Consider the following 21,390-nt stretch of genomic DNA (forward strand, 5'->3'; position numbering starts at 1 on the left):
CGTTTTGGATGCTCGAAATATGGTGTGTTGAAAAAGCGTGTGTATTGAATTATATTTTAAATATATATTGAGATGAGTCGACACATAAAATCAATTTTAAGAATTGTAGAAGGAATTAAGTGTCAATCACCAATATAATCAGTTCTGCACAAATCTTATTGTATAGCGACAAAAAAGCGAGTCATCGTTTATTATTTATTATTTATTTAGAATGTAAAAAGCACGCTTAACAAAATTTCTCCGGAATTCACTTTTTTTTACTTTGCACATAATTAATTTTCAAGAAGTGCGCGTCTATCCAATCCATTTAACGAAATCAACGAATATTCGAAATGTAAACATGATCGATATGGTGGATCGAAAAGCAAGTTCGCGCGAGAGGCGCTTTGCGGAAAAAGGAAAGGTTAAATCACGAGGTATGTTAATTAATTACTAATCCATGACGTAAAGCGAGGTGATTATACGCGCTTGTTTCTCATACGCGTGTCACCGTTAAATGCAGATGTCCGAGCGGACGATTGAAATGTCCTCGCGGAGAATAATGCTAATCTTTTTTTGATATTTTTAGAATCCCCCTACGTCACGCAAAGTTCCTCAGTTTTGTCTGATTTTAATAATCCCCAAATAAAAATATATTTTTCCCAAATTGTTATAAATATATTTTTAAATATATACGTTATATAATAACTATATTTCTCGCAATGTTTTTGTGACGCGGATTAAATATGGAAACGTCCAGACCGTAATTAATGGAAAATATTTTTGCTTTGTGCATTGTTGCGTAAGACAGCAGCTATTAGTCGACAATTATTCTTTTAAATTGCAATTCTTCTTAAAACGCGTATACTGCATGTATATTACGTGGAACGTACAATAATTTATAATGTGAGATATGACGTTATATATTTAGCTTTATTTATATATTCCGCTGTTGTGTGTGTGTTTAGCTATCAAACATATCACAATCCATTATTTATTGTAAAAAGTATATGTCCGTAAATTATTAAATTAATTATTAATCGATAAAAGATAAATTTCAAATTGTATATTTTTTTGTATAAACTGGGAAATAAAAAAAAAGAAAATGTTTAAGGAAGCGAATTCAAGGGAAGCCGAGTATTCGCGTACGTATACATATATACGTTCTTTACGAGCAAAGATAAGAATTCATGTGAAACGTAATGTATTTCATTGAGCGAGCAAATCTTAGTCGAAGTATTTATGCAATATTCCTATCACAGTTTTCTAAAAATATCTTTTATATGGAAACTATTTGTTTCAACGGAAATACTCAAGCAGACAAAATATTCGAAGAACGAGATAAAATGAGAAGAACTCGTAATTCTGACACGACTTCCACTTTTCAATGCATAAAAATATTTTTGGCAAATCCGTTTAATAAATTTTTATCACAAGTATTCACTAAGCTATCTATAAATCATTGTATAAATCATTTACCGCCACAGTTGTTATCTATCACATATTACGTTCATGCATGCATGAAATTTCTAAATTTGTATCTTTTTCGTACAAAATTTTTTAACGAAATTAAGATTGCTATATATACATTTAGAGTTCTTTTGTATACTTTTTGGCTTAATATTTTCAATTTTACTATTAATTATATTTCTATGTAGAATCGTTTATTTTACACTTATTACGTTTATTACATTTATTTTTACTGACAACAATGGTGACTCACCTGTGCCAAACTTGCCACCGCGAGGCCGAAGGTAAATGCGATGTGCAAGACACTCGGCGGCATCGTAGTTGTCCACGAGATACAGGATGCGGTACCTATGAGGACCAGAAGAAACGTGCCCAGGATCTCGGCGAACAGCATCACCAGGAAGTCGAGCTTGGTGACCTCCTCCAGGCCAACGAACTTCTTCATGCCTGCGAAAGAAAATCCGAAAGTCGATCAGCTCCAGCTGCGATCCGATCCCTTTCCCGAAGAACTCGAAGAAATTAATCTACGTCTAACTTTTGTAACTTCAATCTTCGCAGCGGTGGTACAATCTACTTGTTTAAGAAAATTAACTTTCGTACAATTTCACAATGCGCGTTTCTTGCGCTTTCTGCACACTTATGATGAGCGAAAGAGAAATAAGAAGAGACGAAATTGAGAGGTACAATTAAAACAGATTTGTTTAGATTGTAACGTAATAAAAAAAGTTTGTAGATTGTTAATTTAGATCTTACCTTTATTATCTCTATTGCATTAGATTGTAATTTATTTTTGGTTTATTAATTTAAACTTACTGTAATTTATTAACGTACACTCTATTGAATCAATTACGTTTTCCGTAAATTTGTATTTTATTTCCTATTTCTTTGTTAATTTGCAATTTAGTTTATTACTATGTAATTTAATCATAGTTTTTACAGTGATTCCTTTATTTAAACTTTATTTATTGGTCAATAACTCAATTTACCAATTCGCGACTTAAATTAATTAAATAAAAAGAGTGTGAGATGAGCGAATATACAAGAGGGAAGTTAGCGAATTCTTATCGCACCCTTATCAAGATATCATACACAAGAAACATGTGTCCAATCGCCTGTTAGAGTGTAGTGGAATGGATTGCAAAATTGTGATTGAAAGGCGCGATTAAAAGGCGTCTGCGATAACGTGTAATGTGTAATGTCCGAACTAATGTGTTTGATATTAATTCAAGATAAAAGTTAAGTCATGTCCGGCACATTATTGCGAGGAATTTCCCGAAATATCTATGAATGTCGGACTACTTTTAAGAAGGCCGACCATTGCGAAACGATATATTCGTCCGCGAATGATAATTCTATAAATGTTAATTGCTATAAACGTGCTTTTAAGTATCCATTGATTTATAGAATATTTATATTTTAGATCTTAATTTTATGCAAAACTTGCGCATTTTTTAATTTATATTGCATATTTAATATATAAATTGTCTCAATATTTAATTTTTTATTCTATTTATTTCATTAATTACCTATATATTTATTTCATTTCTTTAAAATTTATAACATGTCCAGTTTATGAGTTTAAAAAATACTGTTTTTCTTTCAAATTATTTTCAAGATTTGGCAAACACTTAAGATGTTTAGAAACCTAAAGTCACGGATAAAGACGATTGAATTTGGTTAAAAAATGAAGTTTAAATTAAAAAAAAGAAAAGATCGCGAATGATAAAAGTTATGTGACTCTTTCGTAACGCCTTATATATATCGGTCATATGTTTTGGGACTCAATGACAGGATCGCACGCGGTTTGCCTATGTAATTTACTATCTAGCTAACAATGCGACGTATATCTTGGCTTACATGCATCGTCACGACGAACGGCTACCTTGAATCTTGTTCTTGCACGTAACATTATCATTGATCAGCTACTTCCTTTTTTTTTATACGGCACGGTCGAGATAAAAATCCAACCGTAAAATAACAACAAAAAGTTTTCTGATACATAAACTTTAAAAACTTTTAAAAGATTCGGACTCCATTCCCAATCTAATTGTTAATAAATTTTTTATAGAAATGCAAATGTATATAATTACAGCACCTGTTCTGTTTATGTTTCATAAATCCACAATTTAGAAAATTTTTACTAAATTTGTGCTGCAGTTTTTCGATTATCTAGCTAGTCCACTTAGCAAAGTCCTATATCTATTCTTGATTAGATCTAATCGGATAAATGCATATAAGATAAATCTATTAAAATCAAGCTCTACACACACACCATAATAAAATTAAATATTTAAATCTAATCGCGATGTGACAGGAATAATTAATCATGCGTCCATCTAGCACAATCTCGTCTTTTCATCCTCGATACGACACCTCCGATGTAATCCCTCGATACAAGGAATATTTAATCACCGGCATATCAACACGTCTTGAAGCTCCCTTCAACCGTCCCCTTGATACTCGATAGTTCCCATGCGCCACGTACCTTTCCACGGTTTGCTCATGGTCACTCTGATAACAGATCGCTCCTCGACCACTTCCGGTTCACCACTTCGAACTACCCTCGATCTCCCTGAAAAGATCGATGTTCTCCAAAGACGACAAAGACGAGCCGATTCGTCTCGACAGTCCTCAGGCGGGAACCTCCTCGGCGACTTCCTCCTCCTGCGTACCCTCGACGGTGTCGCAGTGTGTTCAACTCGCACGATGTGGAAAGGGAAATTCGAAAAACACCCCCGGGATATGTCGAAGAACGCGAGGAGCGGTGGACCGGCACTTCCTACGCTATCCACGAGTGGTGCACACCACGTGAGAGAGTTTCTGGGCGACGTGCGCGAGTTTCGCCTTCATATATCGCTTGCGTTCGCCGACCGGCGGCGCGGGTCCTCCCTCTCCCCGAGCAGCAAGCGCGCGCGCGGGCGCGCCCGCGCCCACGTGCCCCCCTTGTCTCTTCTTCCTTTGGAGCCCCCAGCCGAGAGTGCAGCCGATCGTTCGAAAGCTTATCGAGAAAGGAAAAGAAAAGAACTTGCACAAGGGGGTACAACCGAGCCCATCCTGTCGCTCTCGATCCATCAGGACGCGCGGTTCTCATGCACCGGTTTGTCGAGCGATCGCGGCGCGTGCCCTTGACACGCGGCCGAGATTAACGTAAATCTCTACGTTCGATGAAGTCACGATGTGTTAGAGAAGTTTTTTTTTAAAAAAATTATCAGTATAACTAGCTAATATATTTAAGTTAAAATAATTATATTTTTAAAGTGTTAAATATAATCAATTAAATATTAAAATAATTTAATAATGTTTAATAAAATTAACCCTATTCATTCCAACCAGCCCTTTCGTGTCCCAAACGGGTTTCTCGCATCATCCTCGCATCATAACTCACGAACGAATTGACGAAATTTAATGTTCCAAAGCGCAAATTAAAGCTAAAAGTAGTGGCTAAAAGTAGTAGTCAATTCGTTCGTGAGTTATGATGCGAGGATTAAAAAGGGCAGAAAACACGTTGGAGCGAATAGGGTTAAAAGAATTTGTTTAGTAAATTATAATCCAAGATTGGATATAATTGAACTTTAATTATAACATTTTAAAATCCATCTTCTATAAAAAAAAATTCATCCCAAATCTCAAATTTATTATATACACTTTTCAGATATTTATAATTACATGCTTTAATTACCTACGTCTCCTGAACACATTTTCACGCAGTTCTTTCGATATCGCGTCGTCTGAGTCGCGACTCGCGAATCCTTTGTTTACAATCAGAATGTATTTTTGCATCTCGAGTTTACTGGGTGCAAGTTTCATTTGCATACCTCTTCCAATTAATCAGTCACAATGGGAGGGTTGCACTTTCGGACGGTAGGCTTGAGGAAAGGAGCGTCCACCGTCCACCGGAGTGCCACGCGTAAACATTCGGCATGCGTGACGCACGTGCGTTACGCGCGATGAAGGTAATGGCGCGTCGCAGCGCCGCAAGCGCGCGTATGCAGTACCATTCATGAATTCGCAAACCTGATTTAGCGGATAGATGACCTTTAACGAGCAACACACGCACGTCAATTTGCAATTTATATTCTTATGTAATTTCGCCGAAATTTATGATTGTGTAAAAACTGTAGAAAACACGTTCGCGAAGAGCAACTTCCAGGGTTCGCCTCTTATACTTCAAGTTCGGCACTTTGGCGACTCTCGATGTCTTTTATTTATTTATTTAGAAACCTCTCTTGTTTGTTTACTTATTAAAATCTCCAGTGGGTCAAAGAAGTACTTGAGAACACCCAGTTTTCTTACAATAACTTTATTCGTAGGAATAATACATAATTACGAATTGTGTCCATAAGTAATTTATTACATACGGTGTATGTGATAAGTTATGTATTATTCCTTCGAATAAAGTTGTTTTTAAAAAAACTAGGTGTGCAAATACTTTTTTGATCCACCCCTAACAGCAAATGTATATTCTGAGAATGTTCAGAGAATATTATAAACTATAATATATTCTCTATAAGATATATAAGGAATATTCTCAGTATATTAAAACATCCTTAGTATATTCTAGAGGAGATATGCAGGATTTTATTGCTGTTAGGGACTGTATATGCAAAATAGACATCAATAGACAATTTGAGGACCAAATACGAGTATCTAAGTATCAAGAAATGAAAAAGTAAAACAAAACAAACGCCGAAAAGTATCGAATAATGTATCGTGAATATCATTAATATAAGGATGGCGGATTAGCGCACATTTAAATGCATTATGAGGTGCCAAGTGAGAAGAAAAGTCGACGCGTAATGGAAAAGCGGAAACCAAACCGGAAACTTTTTGTAAACCAGTTTAATATAAACGTGCGTCTTAATTCGATGTAATATAAATTACCGAGTTCGTTTGCGCGTGTTTTCAAGCGGACACTCGTCCGTGTTCGCGAATTTATGGGCGGCGCGCTCTGTGTGTCAGTGAACTTGTCCAAGTCGATTTCGGCGATCCCGCTCTCTTTCCTCACTTTCGTTTTCGCTGCCGGATGAAGAAGCGCGATTTTTTTTTACGAGACGCATTTTAACGCCCGCGTTTGAAAAATCCCGCTCCCGCGTGGGCGTGACGAGGGGCGATCTCTTTCGTTACAAAAATTCAATTCAACGTGACGTGCATTAAAAGTGAATAAGTCGCGCCGCAACATGCGGAGAACGGTATAGAAACACCTGCGAACTTTTGAAGGCCTCGCCGCGCGCGAATTCGGAACGGAGAAAAAATAAACATACCGAGTGAACTGCGTAAGCCAGAATGTACGCAAAATTTTTGTCGCGCCTTGTTTCTTTTTTTTATTTGCGATGTGAATATTATTATGCGGATAAGCTTCAAATTTGTCGAAGAATTTATAAGAAATATTGAGACCGTAAATGTTAAGCCCTGCGCTCAGCCCTGCGCGTTACAAAAAACTCGCGACAATTCTAAATAAAAAAAAAATATAACAACAGATATATAAATAACGATGAATAAATAAATAAAATCTACATAATATCTACATAACAATAAGTAAGCAAATAATTAAAAATTTAAAATATTCGATTTATATGTATTGACCTAATTATTGAAGATTGTGTTAATTGATAAATTATTTTAATTTCTCGATTGTTTCAAATTAATTTTATCGATAAAATAAAATCTCTTCACTTTTAATCTTTACGGTCCTGCCTGAAATAAACGCTACGCGCATTTTTATCACGTTATCGGTGCGTTTATCTGCTACTTGCGTGGCAGATAAACACCGCGCCGCCGTCCTCTCTCGTCCTCAGTCAACAGATAATAATTAAACGGCATTAATTGGGTCTATGCGATGACAACGCGACTCCGCAAATAGCTTCCGCAATTAGCGCCGTGCACTCGTCGTCGCTGCTGCAAGGCACTCGCGTTGCATTCTCGCGCGCTACTCGCGCACAAGAATATAATTATGCCTGTGCAACTTATTACATACGTAACCCCGCGATAAATTCTCCGCGTTCGCGCGCACGTTACATAGCACGTCGCGTGTGTTACATCTCGCTTCCCTGGTACGTTGATCGTGACGGCGCCGGCGTTCGATGAGAATAGTTGTACGACCATCGAGAGGATCAGATATATCACTGCAGCTAAGTTTCATCTTATCGCGACAGATACATGAGTGTAAATTGACAAATTAATATAGTAGGATATGTAAAAAAATCGCCCTTTGATTCCTCTATTAATTTTTTTCTTCAGTTAGAGATACGCGACGGCATACTTCGCCACAGCGTGCAATATTTTGCGACAGCAAACCCTATTACGATGATTGAAAACAAGAATCATGTTATCATATAATATTGAAGTGATAACGAAATTTAATGAAACATTGAGTCACACCCCGTCAATTTAAAGATTGATCAAAAATATAAACATGGTCTCGTTTAAAATTATTGTAAGAGTCTATATACGAGGTGTGGCTCGAAACTCGAAGGATATTAAAGCAAAGTCGTTATCGATTACCAAACAGTATCGTACCGTTGAGTTAACTATAAAAAAATTTCATTTAGGCGAATTGATTTCACTCGAAGTAATTACTATACGCAAACAGAGACGTAATTATCCACGTATTATTCAATTCAGAACTTAGTAAAATTAAATAATTTAAAAGAAATTATAATGTAATATAGTTAAACATAACGAGAAATAATATAAAAACTATAAAAATAAACAAAAAATCTATTTATTTCTTATTTTACTGTCATCTCTTCTCTAAATTTTATTTCACTTATACAATTTAAATTTAAATTTTAGTTTTAACTTAATATAAGTTCTGCTCGCTGAGGGCATATTGCTTACAAACGAAAAGATTTACGAAATTAAAATCATATTTAGTAAAAATTGTAGAAAAATATTTGAGTAAAAGATACATGAAATCAAATAACATATATCTAAATATAAAATACACAAATACAAAGTTATAAATAGTATATATAAATAAAATACGTAATGAAATTAAAAAAAAAAATTAAAAACACAAGTTTGAAATCATATTAATTAAGAGAATTATAAATTATAATTTTAAATAATCGAAAGATATGCATGTTTATTTTGATCACTTTAACTTTATACTTTGATTATATTTCTTTCTTGATGAATGTTTATCGGGAATTAGAATTAATGCGTTTCCGAGATTAGAATAATCATTTTTATTATTTAATTTATTTCGCATTTAATTTGAATTTGCATAGGCAGCAAAGTAGAAAAATTGCTATTACATTTCGATGCATTTCTTATTCAGAAAACAGAAAATTTCTCATCTTGCTAACAAGCTGTTTTCAAAAATAATTGAACAACAGTAGTCTATATATCGCGCATATTGATAATCACGCTAAGTTAGGCGAACAATTAGATTATCGCCGCGATAGCGTGAATGAAGGACGATTATGCGCTCTTCTGGGAAACGCGGAAAGAACGCGCAGGATTATGCGCAATTCACGTTCGGGAATTCGCGGGATTGAAGAAAATTACGCCGGCTCAATGCGAGGCACGCCGCGCCGTAACGCTTTAATGACATTGGCGGACCGTGCATCACGACCGAGGAATCGCTACGATGCTCATCGATAGCATTGATTATTGTTGAAATCACACTGATTGATCCTCGTCTTTCATCTTTCGCAATGATTTCTAACAATGACGCTAATAAATCACGCGCGCATTACTGGGCGAGCAAAAAAAGAAGATGCATCTCCGGAAAGATTAAATTCTGAAGCAATTTTCAGATGCCTTGTATACAAAGTGACTCGATTAACTTTAATATTGCTTTTAATCTTAAGAATATTTAGTTTTAAACATATTTTTTTTAGTTAAATGAAGATGCTCGCGAAATGAAATTAAGCAAACTATATTAACTGCATATTGATTTTATATATGATAGTCGTGATATGTAGCAGCAGGAACTGTTTGTTTAAGTTTCGATCTGTGGAAAATATATCTCCTCTAGAATTATTATTTACCTACATGAGGTATGGAAAAATTTAATTTAATCAGGTTAGGTTGCTGTGCAAATATATCGTGCACATGCCACTTATGAATTATACCTCGCACGATCATCTGTCTGGCCGGTCTGATTAATTGCGCTTGCGATTTACTATAGCGTTGCGAAAGTGTGACAGTAGTCGATATAGAGGAATACCATTCCTCAGGGTTGTAATCATTTTGTTAAGTAGATATTTAATTTACATTTATAATGAATGATAAAAATCTTATCCTAACAACTACACTGGATTTTTCTTTTCCACGCCATTTTTATATGATAATTTAATATTACCTTCAAGTCAGTCTGCAGAGATGGGCATTATTCGAATAAAGTTTTATCTAGTTTGCTATTCAATTAAAATTTTATTTGTTATTTGTATTATCCGGGCCATTACTTATATACTGTAAATAATTGTTATTTAATTGTTTGAATTATTATTATATTATTTGACAATATAGTGTAATAATATTATTCATAATGTTATTCGTACAATAGTATATTATTCGTACAAACAATGGATAACTATAGTATACATTATTCAAATAATTATTTAAATAAGGAATAAATTGTTAACCAAATAAGAATGTATTTGTTATTTACGAATGAATTATGCTTTGTTTTTTTTATTTTTTTATTATTCAAATAAAATTTTGCCAATTTCTGTAGGTCTGAACGACTCTTGAATATAATAAAATTGGAAGAAAATAATTATTAAACCTTCCCGAACAAACTTTGAGATCAATTAATTATTAATATTAAAATTTTTGTTTAATTTTAAATGTTAAAAAGTTTGATGTCAGACTGTGTAAACTGTCAAATACATAGGAAAAACTCGTGTATGTAATTAAAATAAATTTGTATAGAGTTTTATATAAATTTTAAGTAGTTTTAAATTAATTTATTTATGTAATAATTTAATGCAAGTTGATATAAATTCAAACTGTTAAAACAACGTTTGCTATATTTATTTTAATATCCGGTTTAATTATCGCTATATTTAACATAAATAATTAAAGAATCACCAAAACGTTTAAACAAATTTTTGTTTAAAAAAAAATTTACTTTGCATTGTTCAAGGAATTTATTCGCAAAATAAATCTCGTATATGTTACGATACAGCGTGTATAACAAAACGATGCGTAGTATAAGGATAATAAAATGCCGGAAATTGTTGGATCTTGACAAGCGTGAGAAATCTCGACTACTATACCCAGACTGACGTTACTATAATTTTTTTACGATTGTTCATACATTGGCGAACTTCTTTTAAAATTTGTGAAATCACCTTTATTATTGTAATTCGCTGAAAAGTGTGTTATAAAATTAATTTACTTTCTAATTAATTTAATTTAAATTAATTACGTACGGTATGCCAGGCGATTTTTTTGCACAGCTGTTAAAATAACAAAAGCTGATTCATCATGCGCAAATGCGAATGGATTTCACGAAAGATTTTAAATTTTAATTCGCGGCGCGTCAAATTCCTTGTTTATTTCTTTCATTATAAATGCATAAAACTTAATTGCGTCACGTTCCCAGAAAACTCATAAAATAGATTTTGCGTGACAAAACTGTAATTTCGCATCTATCTTAAAAATAAAAAGATTTATCTGACTCGATTCTTTTCTTCACGGAAATTCTTCGTCTTTGTTGAAGGATCCTGTCAGTCTGTCTAAGAATAATCTTGATGAAATAATTAATAGCATTTCTCGGCGTGGAGAGAATAATAACGGAATGAGAGATTAGAGTAATACGCGATTATAAGGAACACCTTCCTCTTGCACGAAACGATGAATCGACAGCGCGTAAACACACAACATCATCAGATTATCGCGGTGATTATCGAGATCGTTAGGGTGCAATTTCTCGAACGCATAACATTAATAGTCAATGGTAATCGCTCGTGCAGAAGCCGCCGCCGCGAGCTAGTCGTGATCATTGTAATAGTCGACGCATATAGAAAATAAGGCACGCCAACGACGCGGCGGAATGCAAAATTTTCCGCTTCGCGCACAACTCGCCGTTTCCGGTCAAACACGATCAAGATCGCTTTGTAAAGTAGAATTAATTTTCCTGTTCCGGAAACTTAATTTGAGAAAAAACGAGGATGAATTAAGAGAATGCACAAATTCCGCAAAATTTTAAATAAATTCAACAATTTTTACATAATTTTAAAAATTTCGGTAATCATCGATACTTGTGTAAAATGCAATGCAAAATTCTTCATCGAATATTGAATTAATTTATCGTGTTTTTGAGAATTCGACAAAAATATGGGTAAAATAAAAGACTGTAAACTGCGTTTCAGGAAAACAAGTGTCACGTTTTACGCAGTAAGTACTGATAATTTGTATTGATTATTCTTGATAATTAGAGTGCAACGCAAATGTTTCGTAACATGCTAGTTTCGCCTGAAGTCTCTTCGCCGATAGTAATTTTTCGCGGAGAATAACTTGAAATAAATAACAAACAAAGGAAATAAAGAATAAAATAAATAAAATTTATTGAATTTTATTTTATTGAAAAATTAAATTTTCATTTTTCGCGTATTTTGGAAAATGCAATAATAAGCTATGAATTTTTTACATTTTATTAATTTTTAACATAATTTAATATAATGCGACACGCGTTGCAAATTTAAATTTGCCGCGGCACGTTAAATATTCACAATTGCAAATTTATTGAACCACAATTATTCAGACATTTTATTATAAAAAATAAAAATAAATTACATTAAATTATAGTGAACGAGTTTCGAGCTGCGTTCTTTTCATGAGTTGAACGTAAGTCGCGATCTGTCGAGAGCGATTTAATTTAGCACTGATACAGCTATGCCTGCCCGTCGATAAAATAGGAATTTATTGTGATCAGTAAATAAGCAATTTAGCCAAAAATATTGCAATAAAATGTTAAAAAATCAATTAATTAATATTTATATTATTATTGTATTAAAACGCTCGATGTAAAGGTACTTTTAATAACGCCTGTAAAACTTTGAAAGTATCTTACAAGTGATAAAGCTGCAATTTCTCATCACCGTAGATAAGAGCATGACGATGAAAAGATTTTTATGTTAAAATAAAAAAATAATATTATCGATATATTATATAATATAATAAATACTATATTAATTTTGTCCAATGAACACATCGGTTGTAAAAAATTTTCATTTGTGTATCAATAATTTAACACACAAATTCGAAATAAAAGGATTAAAAACTAAGATCGTTGCAAATTATTTATGTTTACGCTGCTTTACGCCTTTTTTATATGTTTAACCCTGGATTTCCTCGAGAGTTGGGGAACTTAATTAAACGGAAAATCGCCTCGTAATCCCTTTCTCAAAACACGACAGGCCATTTAATTATATGTAATTGCATAACGATATGCAGCGATGCATCCATGCAGATACGTCAGCGTCGAACGCAGTGCAAGATATCGCTGCCGGAAACGCATTCTTCTGTGTTTTCATATATTTATGCACGTAAATGATTCGAAGAACTTCCGCGGGATTGATCAATGATACGATTTCCTTCAGAAAAACCTCACGAAGCGTATCGGGCGGTCGAGGTTTACCTATTAAATCGGTAACTCATCCGTAAAATTCGTATCGATTCAAAAACATAAAATTATGCATGTAAGCGCCTTATTTATCGCAAAAGAAGTAAAAGGATATAAATTAAAATAAATAATTGAATTTGAATCTTCAAGAAATGTATCGGAAATATATCTATTTTGTGTTCGCATTAACACGTTCCGCGCCGGACTAACGTGATACTAACTTTTGTTCTCGTGGGTCACTATGGTGATCCTCGCGGTATGTTCATTAATATAATTGTTAAATAAATTGTATTTCATAATAATTACAAAACTATAGAAATTATTTTATTAAAAAAAGATCTAAAACAAAATGCAATGATAATGTAAAAGAAAGCAAATATTTTTATTGAACATTTATTTAATATTAACATTTAATATATTAAAATACTTGTTAATAATCAAAAAGCTAATAAAATGTCACGGTTTGAACGAAAAGTTTAGCGTGGGTCACCGATGACCCATGCGGCACAGAACGTGTTAAAATACAAGTTTCTTTTTTCCATTCTCTATGGAAAATTAAATATGAAAGGATATTGCAGTGGACTCACGTCGATGCCGTCGTTCGGGACTCCCCTCAGCCACTTTAGGTATCGACGATGCATGACGCTGCGCTCGGTCATTTTCCACGTACCCTTCGGGAAACACCGTGGAAACGTTCATTCCGTGTTTCTGGAATCGCAGGATTTAATTATAATCATTATCCTTAATCCTTGAATCAACAGTTCTCAAGCGTTCCTCTTATTCATCTCCTCTATTCGTATTCTTCGAATATTTCAAGCGTCATTCCTTTCCAAGGATACAGAGATTTTTTAATAAAAAGATTCAATTAAAAAAAATTTTTCTAGATCAGAAATATGTAAATATTGCACGCCTCATTATCTATTATATACGTCATTACCATTTTTTCACTCGTATGACCCATTAACTTAAAGTTGCCCCTTTTCATATTGCGATGCGAAACGTTACACAAATATACAAACCGATATAAATTAATAAAGGCACTTATATTGCGTGCGAATTTGCAAGTGGAAATTTGAACATGGAGCGATATAACGATCTCGACTATTTCGCGAGATCTCTCGCGACGTAACTGCATTCTTTATTGAGGTCGCGATCGTATTAGAGTGCTTGCTAATTTGTCGTCTAAATTCGACTTCGTTAGCGTTTCTTAGTCAACTTTGTCATTGACCATGAGTACAAGATTGACGAAGAATATTAAAAGATTCTTTATACTAAAATAGAAAATAATAAATTATAATTATAGAAAAAATATTGTCCGTGTCTTTATTATTTGTCACTTTAAAATTGATGTGTATTTTATTATTTAATTAAAGAAACGAATCAAATATTAATTCACTTAATATTTATTCACTTCTTTTTATTCACAGTAAATAAATATTAAAATTAAATTTGCAAAAATATAATTACTGTAAAAATTGATCAGAGGTTAATGTACCGGTAGAAGATATCGTTTGTATAGTGAGGAATAAACGGAGGAGTGGCAGGAAATATTTTATCCTCGTAATATTGTCTTTATTGTTACAAAAATTATCATTATCGAGTGGCTTTAGAGTCCATTAGTTACTTGGTGAAAACCTAGTTATCGTATATCCTCTAGTTCGGTAAGTCGTAAGTCTCGTTTCTGACACAGAGAGATAGAAGGTTAAAAATTTGCATATATGTGTAAACTTGGAAATTACACCAAGTACCGAAAATTTGCATAAGTGGCGGTGCCGATGCTTTTCTTCTTCTTATTTTATTATCTTTGGCTGCAGACCTAAATCACAAATGTATACATATCGCGAGACACATAAATTCTGACTCATTGTCAGGATTCAGGTACGACGATAAGACGCTACGTATCGCTTTTAACATTGCGTCATAATTATCTCGGCTGCGTCATCGCCGACGAAAGTCGGCGTTCGAACGAAAGAGAGTTCGAACATAACTTATCTTTCATTTGCGAAAGCTATGAAAATTATTGTGCGCGAGTATGCGAAATAATAAGAACTAATGATAACGAGAATTTGTTTAAACGAGCTATATTTATTATGCATTTATTAAATATAAACATTAATTTTCAATTTTATATCTGTACTATCGCAATCATAATCGATAGTATGAATTGGAGATTATTATCAATTATTTACAATTAGTGCCAAAAATGCACATGTTTATAACGCATTCATTGTACATACAATATATACATATACAGTATTATAACCTTAGGTATACACTTTGAGATCTTCAAAACCCCAGATAAAATTTGAAACTCTACTATTGGTAGAATGAATAAGTAGGAGGGATACAATCATCTTTTAAAAAAGTTTGGAGTTTTTTCAATAGCTAACAACTGCCGAAGAAATTAATTGTCTGTCGGTTTTGTAATAATTAATACCTAAAATAAGTCAGAGGTCTCTTGGACCTTGGACCCCAATGTATTTTGCACAACTTTTTTTGCAAGTAAGTATATTTTCTAATTCATTTTATTCGAGCAGTATGTAAATCTATAACCAAAACAATATCTGATTATAACAATAAATGCTCACAAGATTACAAATCAATCGAAGAAAAATGGAGAGCTGAGCCGTAACAAGGTGTTAGTGTTCGTATATTCTATACTTAAGTAAAGAAGTAACGAATTATAATGTACATACTGCACATATACATATATTCCAACTTTGTAGACTGCGCGCCGCAAATTTGTCGGACTTGAATCACAGCTACCTTGGAACATTAATACCCTTCCCTCACAGGAATTAAATCGACACGATTTAATTGTTTAAAAAACTGTAAAAAATTTATTGCGATAAATATTACTTCAGCCCGGATTCGAACCTGGAACCTTCCTCATTCCGTGAAGGGCGTCTTTATCGCAATAACCGGTTAATAATAATAAACTTGAAGAAACGCATATCTATGCCCGCGTATATAATATCTGTACAAAATTACCTTTTTAAAAAAAAAGGTAAAGAAAGGCGCCAAGTACACGCATAGTAGTGTATATGTTGTTACCTCGAAAAAAAAAAACAGTGGTAGTATTATACCTTAAAAAAATCTAAGTAACAAGTGGTAGACGAAATCTTTGTATCTTGAAAAATCTCGAAAAAACCTAAACAGTGGTATCTTCACCTCAAAAAAAAACAAAGTAGTAGTATTATACCTCGAAAAAACCTAAGTAACAAGTGGTGGACGTAAGCTTTGTATCTCCAAAAATCTCATCACAAAATTACGTTACCTTATCAAAAAATGAGTCGCGCTTCAAGTGATCTATTATTACAATTACAAAAAAGAAATGATATCTCTTTTTAAATTACAGCGCCAATTACAGAGAACATACACTGAGAAAAAAAATTTGTCAATCCCAAGAAATATTTAGTCCGATACGTTCAACTAAACATTTTAGTTAGTTAACTAAACATTAGTTGAATTAATTAATTCTTGATTAAAGAAACGAAATAAATTGTTGAAACAACTAATATTTAGTTAACTAACTAAAATGTTTAGTTGAACGTATCAAACTAAATATTTCTTGGGATTAACAATTTTTTTTCTCAGTATATTTTTCGAGATACAAAGATTACGTCTGCCACTTGTTACTTAGGTTTTTTCGAGGTATAATATTACTACTGCTTTTCTTCGATTAGAATAAAAAATTGAATCATGAAGAATTACACAGAGGTAACAGTACAAAATACAAATATTTTATTAAAATATTTAAACCCAACAAGGGAATACAAGGTATTTAAATACAAAGTTTATATATGTATTTTAAAAGATTTAATCGCATCGCAAAGAATTACAGAGGTAACAGTACAAAAAATAAAAATATTTTATTAAAATACATAAATTTTTCTTGTCAAAAAACTTGGCGCTGCTAGACCTTAAAATTAGGTCAGCTTGGTGTGTGTGTGCGAGCGAGTGGGTGTGGGCGATGTGTGTGTGGGCGATGTGTGTGTGTGTGTGTGTGTGTGTGTGTGTGTGTGTGTGTGTGTGTGTGTGTGTGTGTGTGTGTGTGTGTGTGTGTGTGTGTGTGTGTGTGTGTGTGTGTGTGTGTGTGTGTGTGTGTGTGTGTGTGTGTGTGTGTGTGTGTGTGTGTGTGTGTGTGTGTGTGTGTGTGTGTGTGTGTGTGTGTGTGTGTGTGTGTGTGTGTGTGTGTGTGTGTGTGTGTGTGTGTGTGTGTGTGTGTGTGTGTGTGTGTGTGTGTGTGTGTGTGTGTGTGTGTGTGTGTGTGTGTGTGTATGTGTGTGACGGTGAATAATGCGGCTTATTATTAAGTATAGGATAAGTTAGGATAAGTTTAGATTTTTAAAGCGATTAGAATTAAAAGTATAGAATAAGTATAGAATAAGTAATATTTACATTTGTAAAAGGTCTCTCTCTCTCTCTCTCTCTCTCTCTCTCTCTCTCTCTCTCTCTCTCTCTCTCTCTCTCTCTCTCTCTCTCTCTCTCTAGCAGCGCCAAGTTTTTTGACAAGAAAAATTTATGTATTTTAATAAAATATTTTTATTTTTTGTACTGTTACCTCTGTAATTCTTTGCGATGCGATTAAATCTTTTAAAATACATATATAAACTTTGTATTTAAATACCTTGTATTCCCTTGTTGGGTTTAAATATTTTAATAAAATATTTGTATTTTGTACTGTTACCTCTGTGTAATTCTTCATGATTCAATTTTTTATTCTAATCGAAGAAAAGCAGTAGTAATATTATACCTCGAAAAAACCTAAGTAACAAGTGGCAGACGTAATCTTTGTATCTCGAAAAATATACTGAGAAAAAAAATTGTTAATCCCAAGAAATATTTAGTTTGATACGTTCAACTAAACATTTTAGTTAGTTAACTAAATATTAGTTGTTTCAACAATTTATTTCGTTTCTTTAATCAAGAATTAATTAATTCAACTAATGTTTAGTTAACTAACTAAAATGTTTAGTTGAACGTATCGGACTAAATATTTCTTGGGATTGACAAATTTTTTTTCTCAGTGTATGTTCTCTGTAATTGGCGCTGTAATTTAAAAAGAGATATCATTTCTTTTTTGTAATTGTAATAATAGATCACTTGAAGCGCGACTCATTTTTTGATAAGGTAACGTAATTTTGTGATGAGATTTTTGGAGATACAAAGCTTACGTCCACCACTTGTTACTTAGGTTTTTTCGAGGTATAATACTACTACTTTGTTTTTTTTTGAGGTGAAGATACCACTGTTTAGGTTTTTTCGAGATTTTTCAAGATACAAAGATTTCGTCTACCACTTGTTACTTAGATTTTTTTAAGGTATAATACTACCACTGTTTTTTTTTTTCGAGGTAACAACATATACACTACTATGCGTGTACTTGGCGCCTTTCTTTACCTTTTTTTTAAAAAAGGTAATTTTGTACAGATATCACGCCTTTTTGTAGTATTACGCATTGTATAAACAGTATGTACAAGGTGTTATTTCGAGGTATAATACTACCACTTTGTTTTTTTCGAGGTAACAACATAATACATATGTACTACTATGCGTGTACTTGGCGCATTTTTTTACCTTTTTTTGAAAAAGGTAATTTTGTACGGATATCACGCCTTTTTGTAGTGTTACGCATCTTAATCTTAACAAAAAAAATTACACCTTATAAAGAAATGTGTCTGAAGTTGTAAATATATATATATACACATTGCCGGACATTGCTTTTATGTATAATATGCATGTATATTACGTTGCTTGTATAAATTATTTCTTACCAACTTTTTCCAAAAATTATTTTTACGTCAGACATAATTTTAATTCATCCAATTTTTATTATGTCTAAACATAATTTTTGTCCAATTTTTATTATGTCTAGACATAATTTTAATTCAGCGATTTTTATTATGTTATGACATAATTTTAATTCTGCCGCTAAGGAAATTTTAAGTCGATTTTTATGAATCAAGCTTGAATTCAATGTTTAGGTGTCCCAGGTTGCCGATGACGAGGTCCACATAGCGCGCTCTATAGTTTTCGGTGTCCAGGTGTATTAATACCTTGAATTTGATGGCCACGTGTTCCAAGTTGCCGATGACGAGGTCCACATAGTGCGCTTCGTAGTTTTCGGTGTCTACATGTATTAATACCTCGAATTCGATATCTACGTGTCCTACATTGGGTGCGTTCAGCCGATACTTTGCTAGCCTAGCAATCGTGAGCAGTCGCTCGTTTTCGCTCGTTTCCTCTTTTTTGACTTACTGGATTAAAAAGAGAAGAAACGAGCACAAACGAGCAACTGCTCACGATTGCTAGGCTAGCGGAGTATCGGCTAAACGCACCCATTCAGATTTAAAGTTATTAATACACCTAGACACCAAAAACTATGAAGCGCATTATGTGGACCTCGTCATCAGCAACCTGGGACACCTAGACATCAATTTCAAGGTATTAATACACGTAGACACCAAAAACTACGGAGCGCACTATGTGGACCTCGTCATCGGCAACCTGGGACACCTAGACATCGAATTCAACGTACAATTACACCTGGACACCGAAAACTATGAAGCGCACTATCTGGATCTCGTCATCGGCAACCTGGGACACGTGAACATCAAATTCGAGGTATTATTACACCTAGACACCGAAAAATACGGAGCGCGATATCTGGACCTCGTCATCGGCAACCTGGGACACGTGGACACCGAAAACTACGGAGCGCACTATGTGGACCTTGTCATCGGCAACCTGGGATACCTAGACATCGAATTCAACGTACGATTACACCTGGACACCAAAAACTATGAAGCGCATTATGTGGACCTCGTCATCAGCAACCTGGGACACCTAGACATCAATTTCAAGGTATTTAATACACGTAGACACCAAAAACTACGGAGCGCACTATGTGGACCTCGTCATCGGCAACCTGGGACACCTAGACATCGAATTCAACGTACAATTACACCTGGACACCGAAATCTATGAAGCGCATTATCTGGATCCCGTCATCGGCAACCTGAGACACGTGGACATCGAATTCAAGATATTAATACACGTAGACACCAAAAACTATGGAGCGCACTGTGTGGACCTCGTCATCGGCAACCTGGGACACGTAGACATCGCATTCAACGTATTATTACACCTGGACACCGAAAACTACGAAGCGCACTGTGTGGACCTCGTCATCGGCAACCTGGGACACGTGGACATCGAATTCAAGGTATTAATACACGTAGACACCGAAAACTATGGAGCGCACTATGTGGACCTCGTCATCGGCAACCTGGGACACGTAGACATCGCATTCAACATATTATTACACCTGGACACCGAAAACTACGAAGCGCACTGTGTGGACCTCGTCATCGGCAACCTGGGACACGTGGACATCGAATTCAACGTATTATTACACCTGGACACCGAAAACTATGAAGCGCACTGTGTGGACCTCGTCATCGGCAACCTGGGACACGTGGACATCGAATTCAAGGTATTAATACACGTAGACACCGAAAACTACGGAGCGCACTATGTGGACCTCGTCATCGGCAACCTGGGACACCTAGACATCGAATTCAACGTACGATTACACCTGGACACCGAAAACTACGAAGCGCACTGTGTGGACCTCGTCATCGGCAACCTGAGACACGTGGACATCGAATTCAAGATATTAATACACGTAGACACCGAAAACTACGGAGCGCACTATGTGGACCTCGTCATCGGCAACCTGGGACACGTAGACATCGCATTCAACATATTATTACACCTGGACACCGAAAACTACGAAGCGCACTGTGTGGACCTCGTCATCGGCAACCTGGGACACGTGGACATCGAATTCAACGTATTATTACACCTGGACACCGAAAACTATGAAGCGCACTGTGTGGACCTCGTCATCGGCAACCTGGGACACGTGGACATCGAATTCAAGGTATTAATACACGTAGACACCGAAAACTACGGAGCGCACTATGTGGACCTCGTCATCGGCAACCTGGGACACCTAGACATCGAATTCAACGTACGATTACACCTGGACACCGAAAACTACGAAGCGCACTGTGTGGACCTCGTCATCGGCAACCTGAGACACGTGGACATCGAATTCAAGATATTAATACACGTAGACACCAAAAACTACGGAGCGCACTGTGTGGACCTCGTCATCGGCAACCTGGGACACGTAGACATCGCATTCAACGTATTATTACACCTGGACACCGAAAACTACGAAGCGCACTGTGTGGACCTCGTCATCGGCAACCTGGGACACGTGGACATCGAATTCAAGGTATTAATACACGTAGACACCGAAAACTACGGAGCGCACTATGTGGACCTCGTCA

The 21,390-nt window shown here is 34.7% G+C and overlaps 2 protein-coding genes across 5 annotated transcripts in view; one reads left to right on the forward strand and one right to left on the reverse strand.

Annotated features, from left to right (window-relative positions):
• Positions 1–21,390, reverse strand: part of LOC143905170 (aquaporin AQPAn.G) — a 46,309-nt gene that overhangs the window by 15,971 nt on the left and 8,948 nt on the right. Inside the window, exons 1-3 of one of the 3 annotated variants that reach the window (XM_077420365.1) lie at positions 13,965–14,141; positions 13,615–13,735; positions 1,703–1,896 (exon numbers count right to left, since the gene is read on the reverse strand). In XM_077420365.1, coding sequence (XP_077276491.1) covers positions 1,703–1,896; positions 13,615–13,735; positions 13,965–14,012 — 363 coding nt within the window. In that variant the 5' untranslated portion in view covers positions 14,013–14,141. Of the gene's footprint in view, positions 1–1,702; positions 1,897–3,934; positions 4,292–13,614; positions 13,736–13,964; positions 14,142–21,390 lie in introns of those variants that run through there. The other 2 variants (XM_077420366.1, XM_077420367.1) reach the window with 2 other exon arrangements.
• Positions 7,383–21,390, forward strand: part of LOC143905172 (aquaporin AQPAn.G) — a 40,042-nt gene continuing 26,034 nt past the window's right edge. Inside the window, exon 1 of one of the 2 annotated variants that reach the window (XM_077420370.1) lies at positions 7,383–7,611. In XM_077420370.1, the coding sequence (XP_077276496.1) occupies positions 7,606–7,611 (6 nt within the window). In that variant the 5' untranslated portion in view covers positions 7,383–7,605. The remainder of the gene's footprint in view (positions 7,612–21,390) is intronic. The other variant, XM_077420369.1, reaches the window with a different exon arrangement.

This window comes from Temnothorax americanus, unplaced genomic scaffold (genome assembly GCF_048541705.1).
Source record: "Temnothorax americanus isolate GAGA-0224 unplaced genomic scaffold, ASM4854170v1 Scaffold6, whole genome shotgun sequence".
In the NCBI taxonomy this organism is placed as follows: Eukaryota; Metazoa; Arthropoda; class Insecta; order Hymenoptera; family Formicidae; genus Temnothorax; species Temnothorax americanus.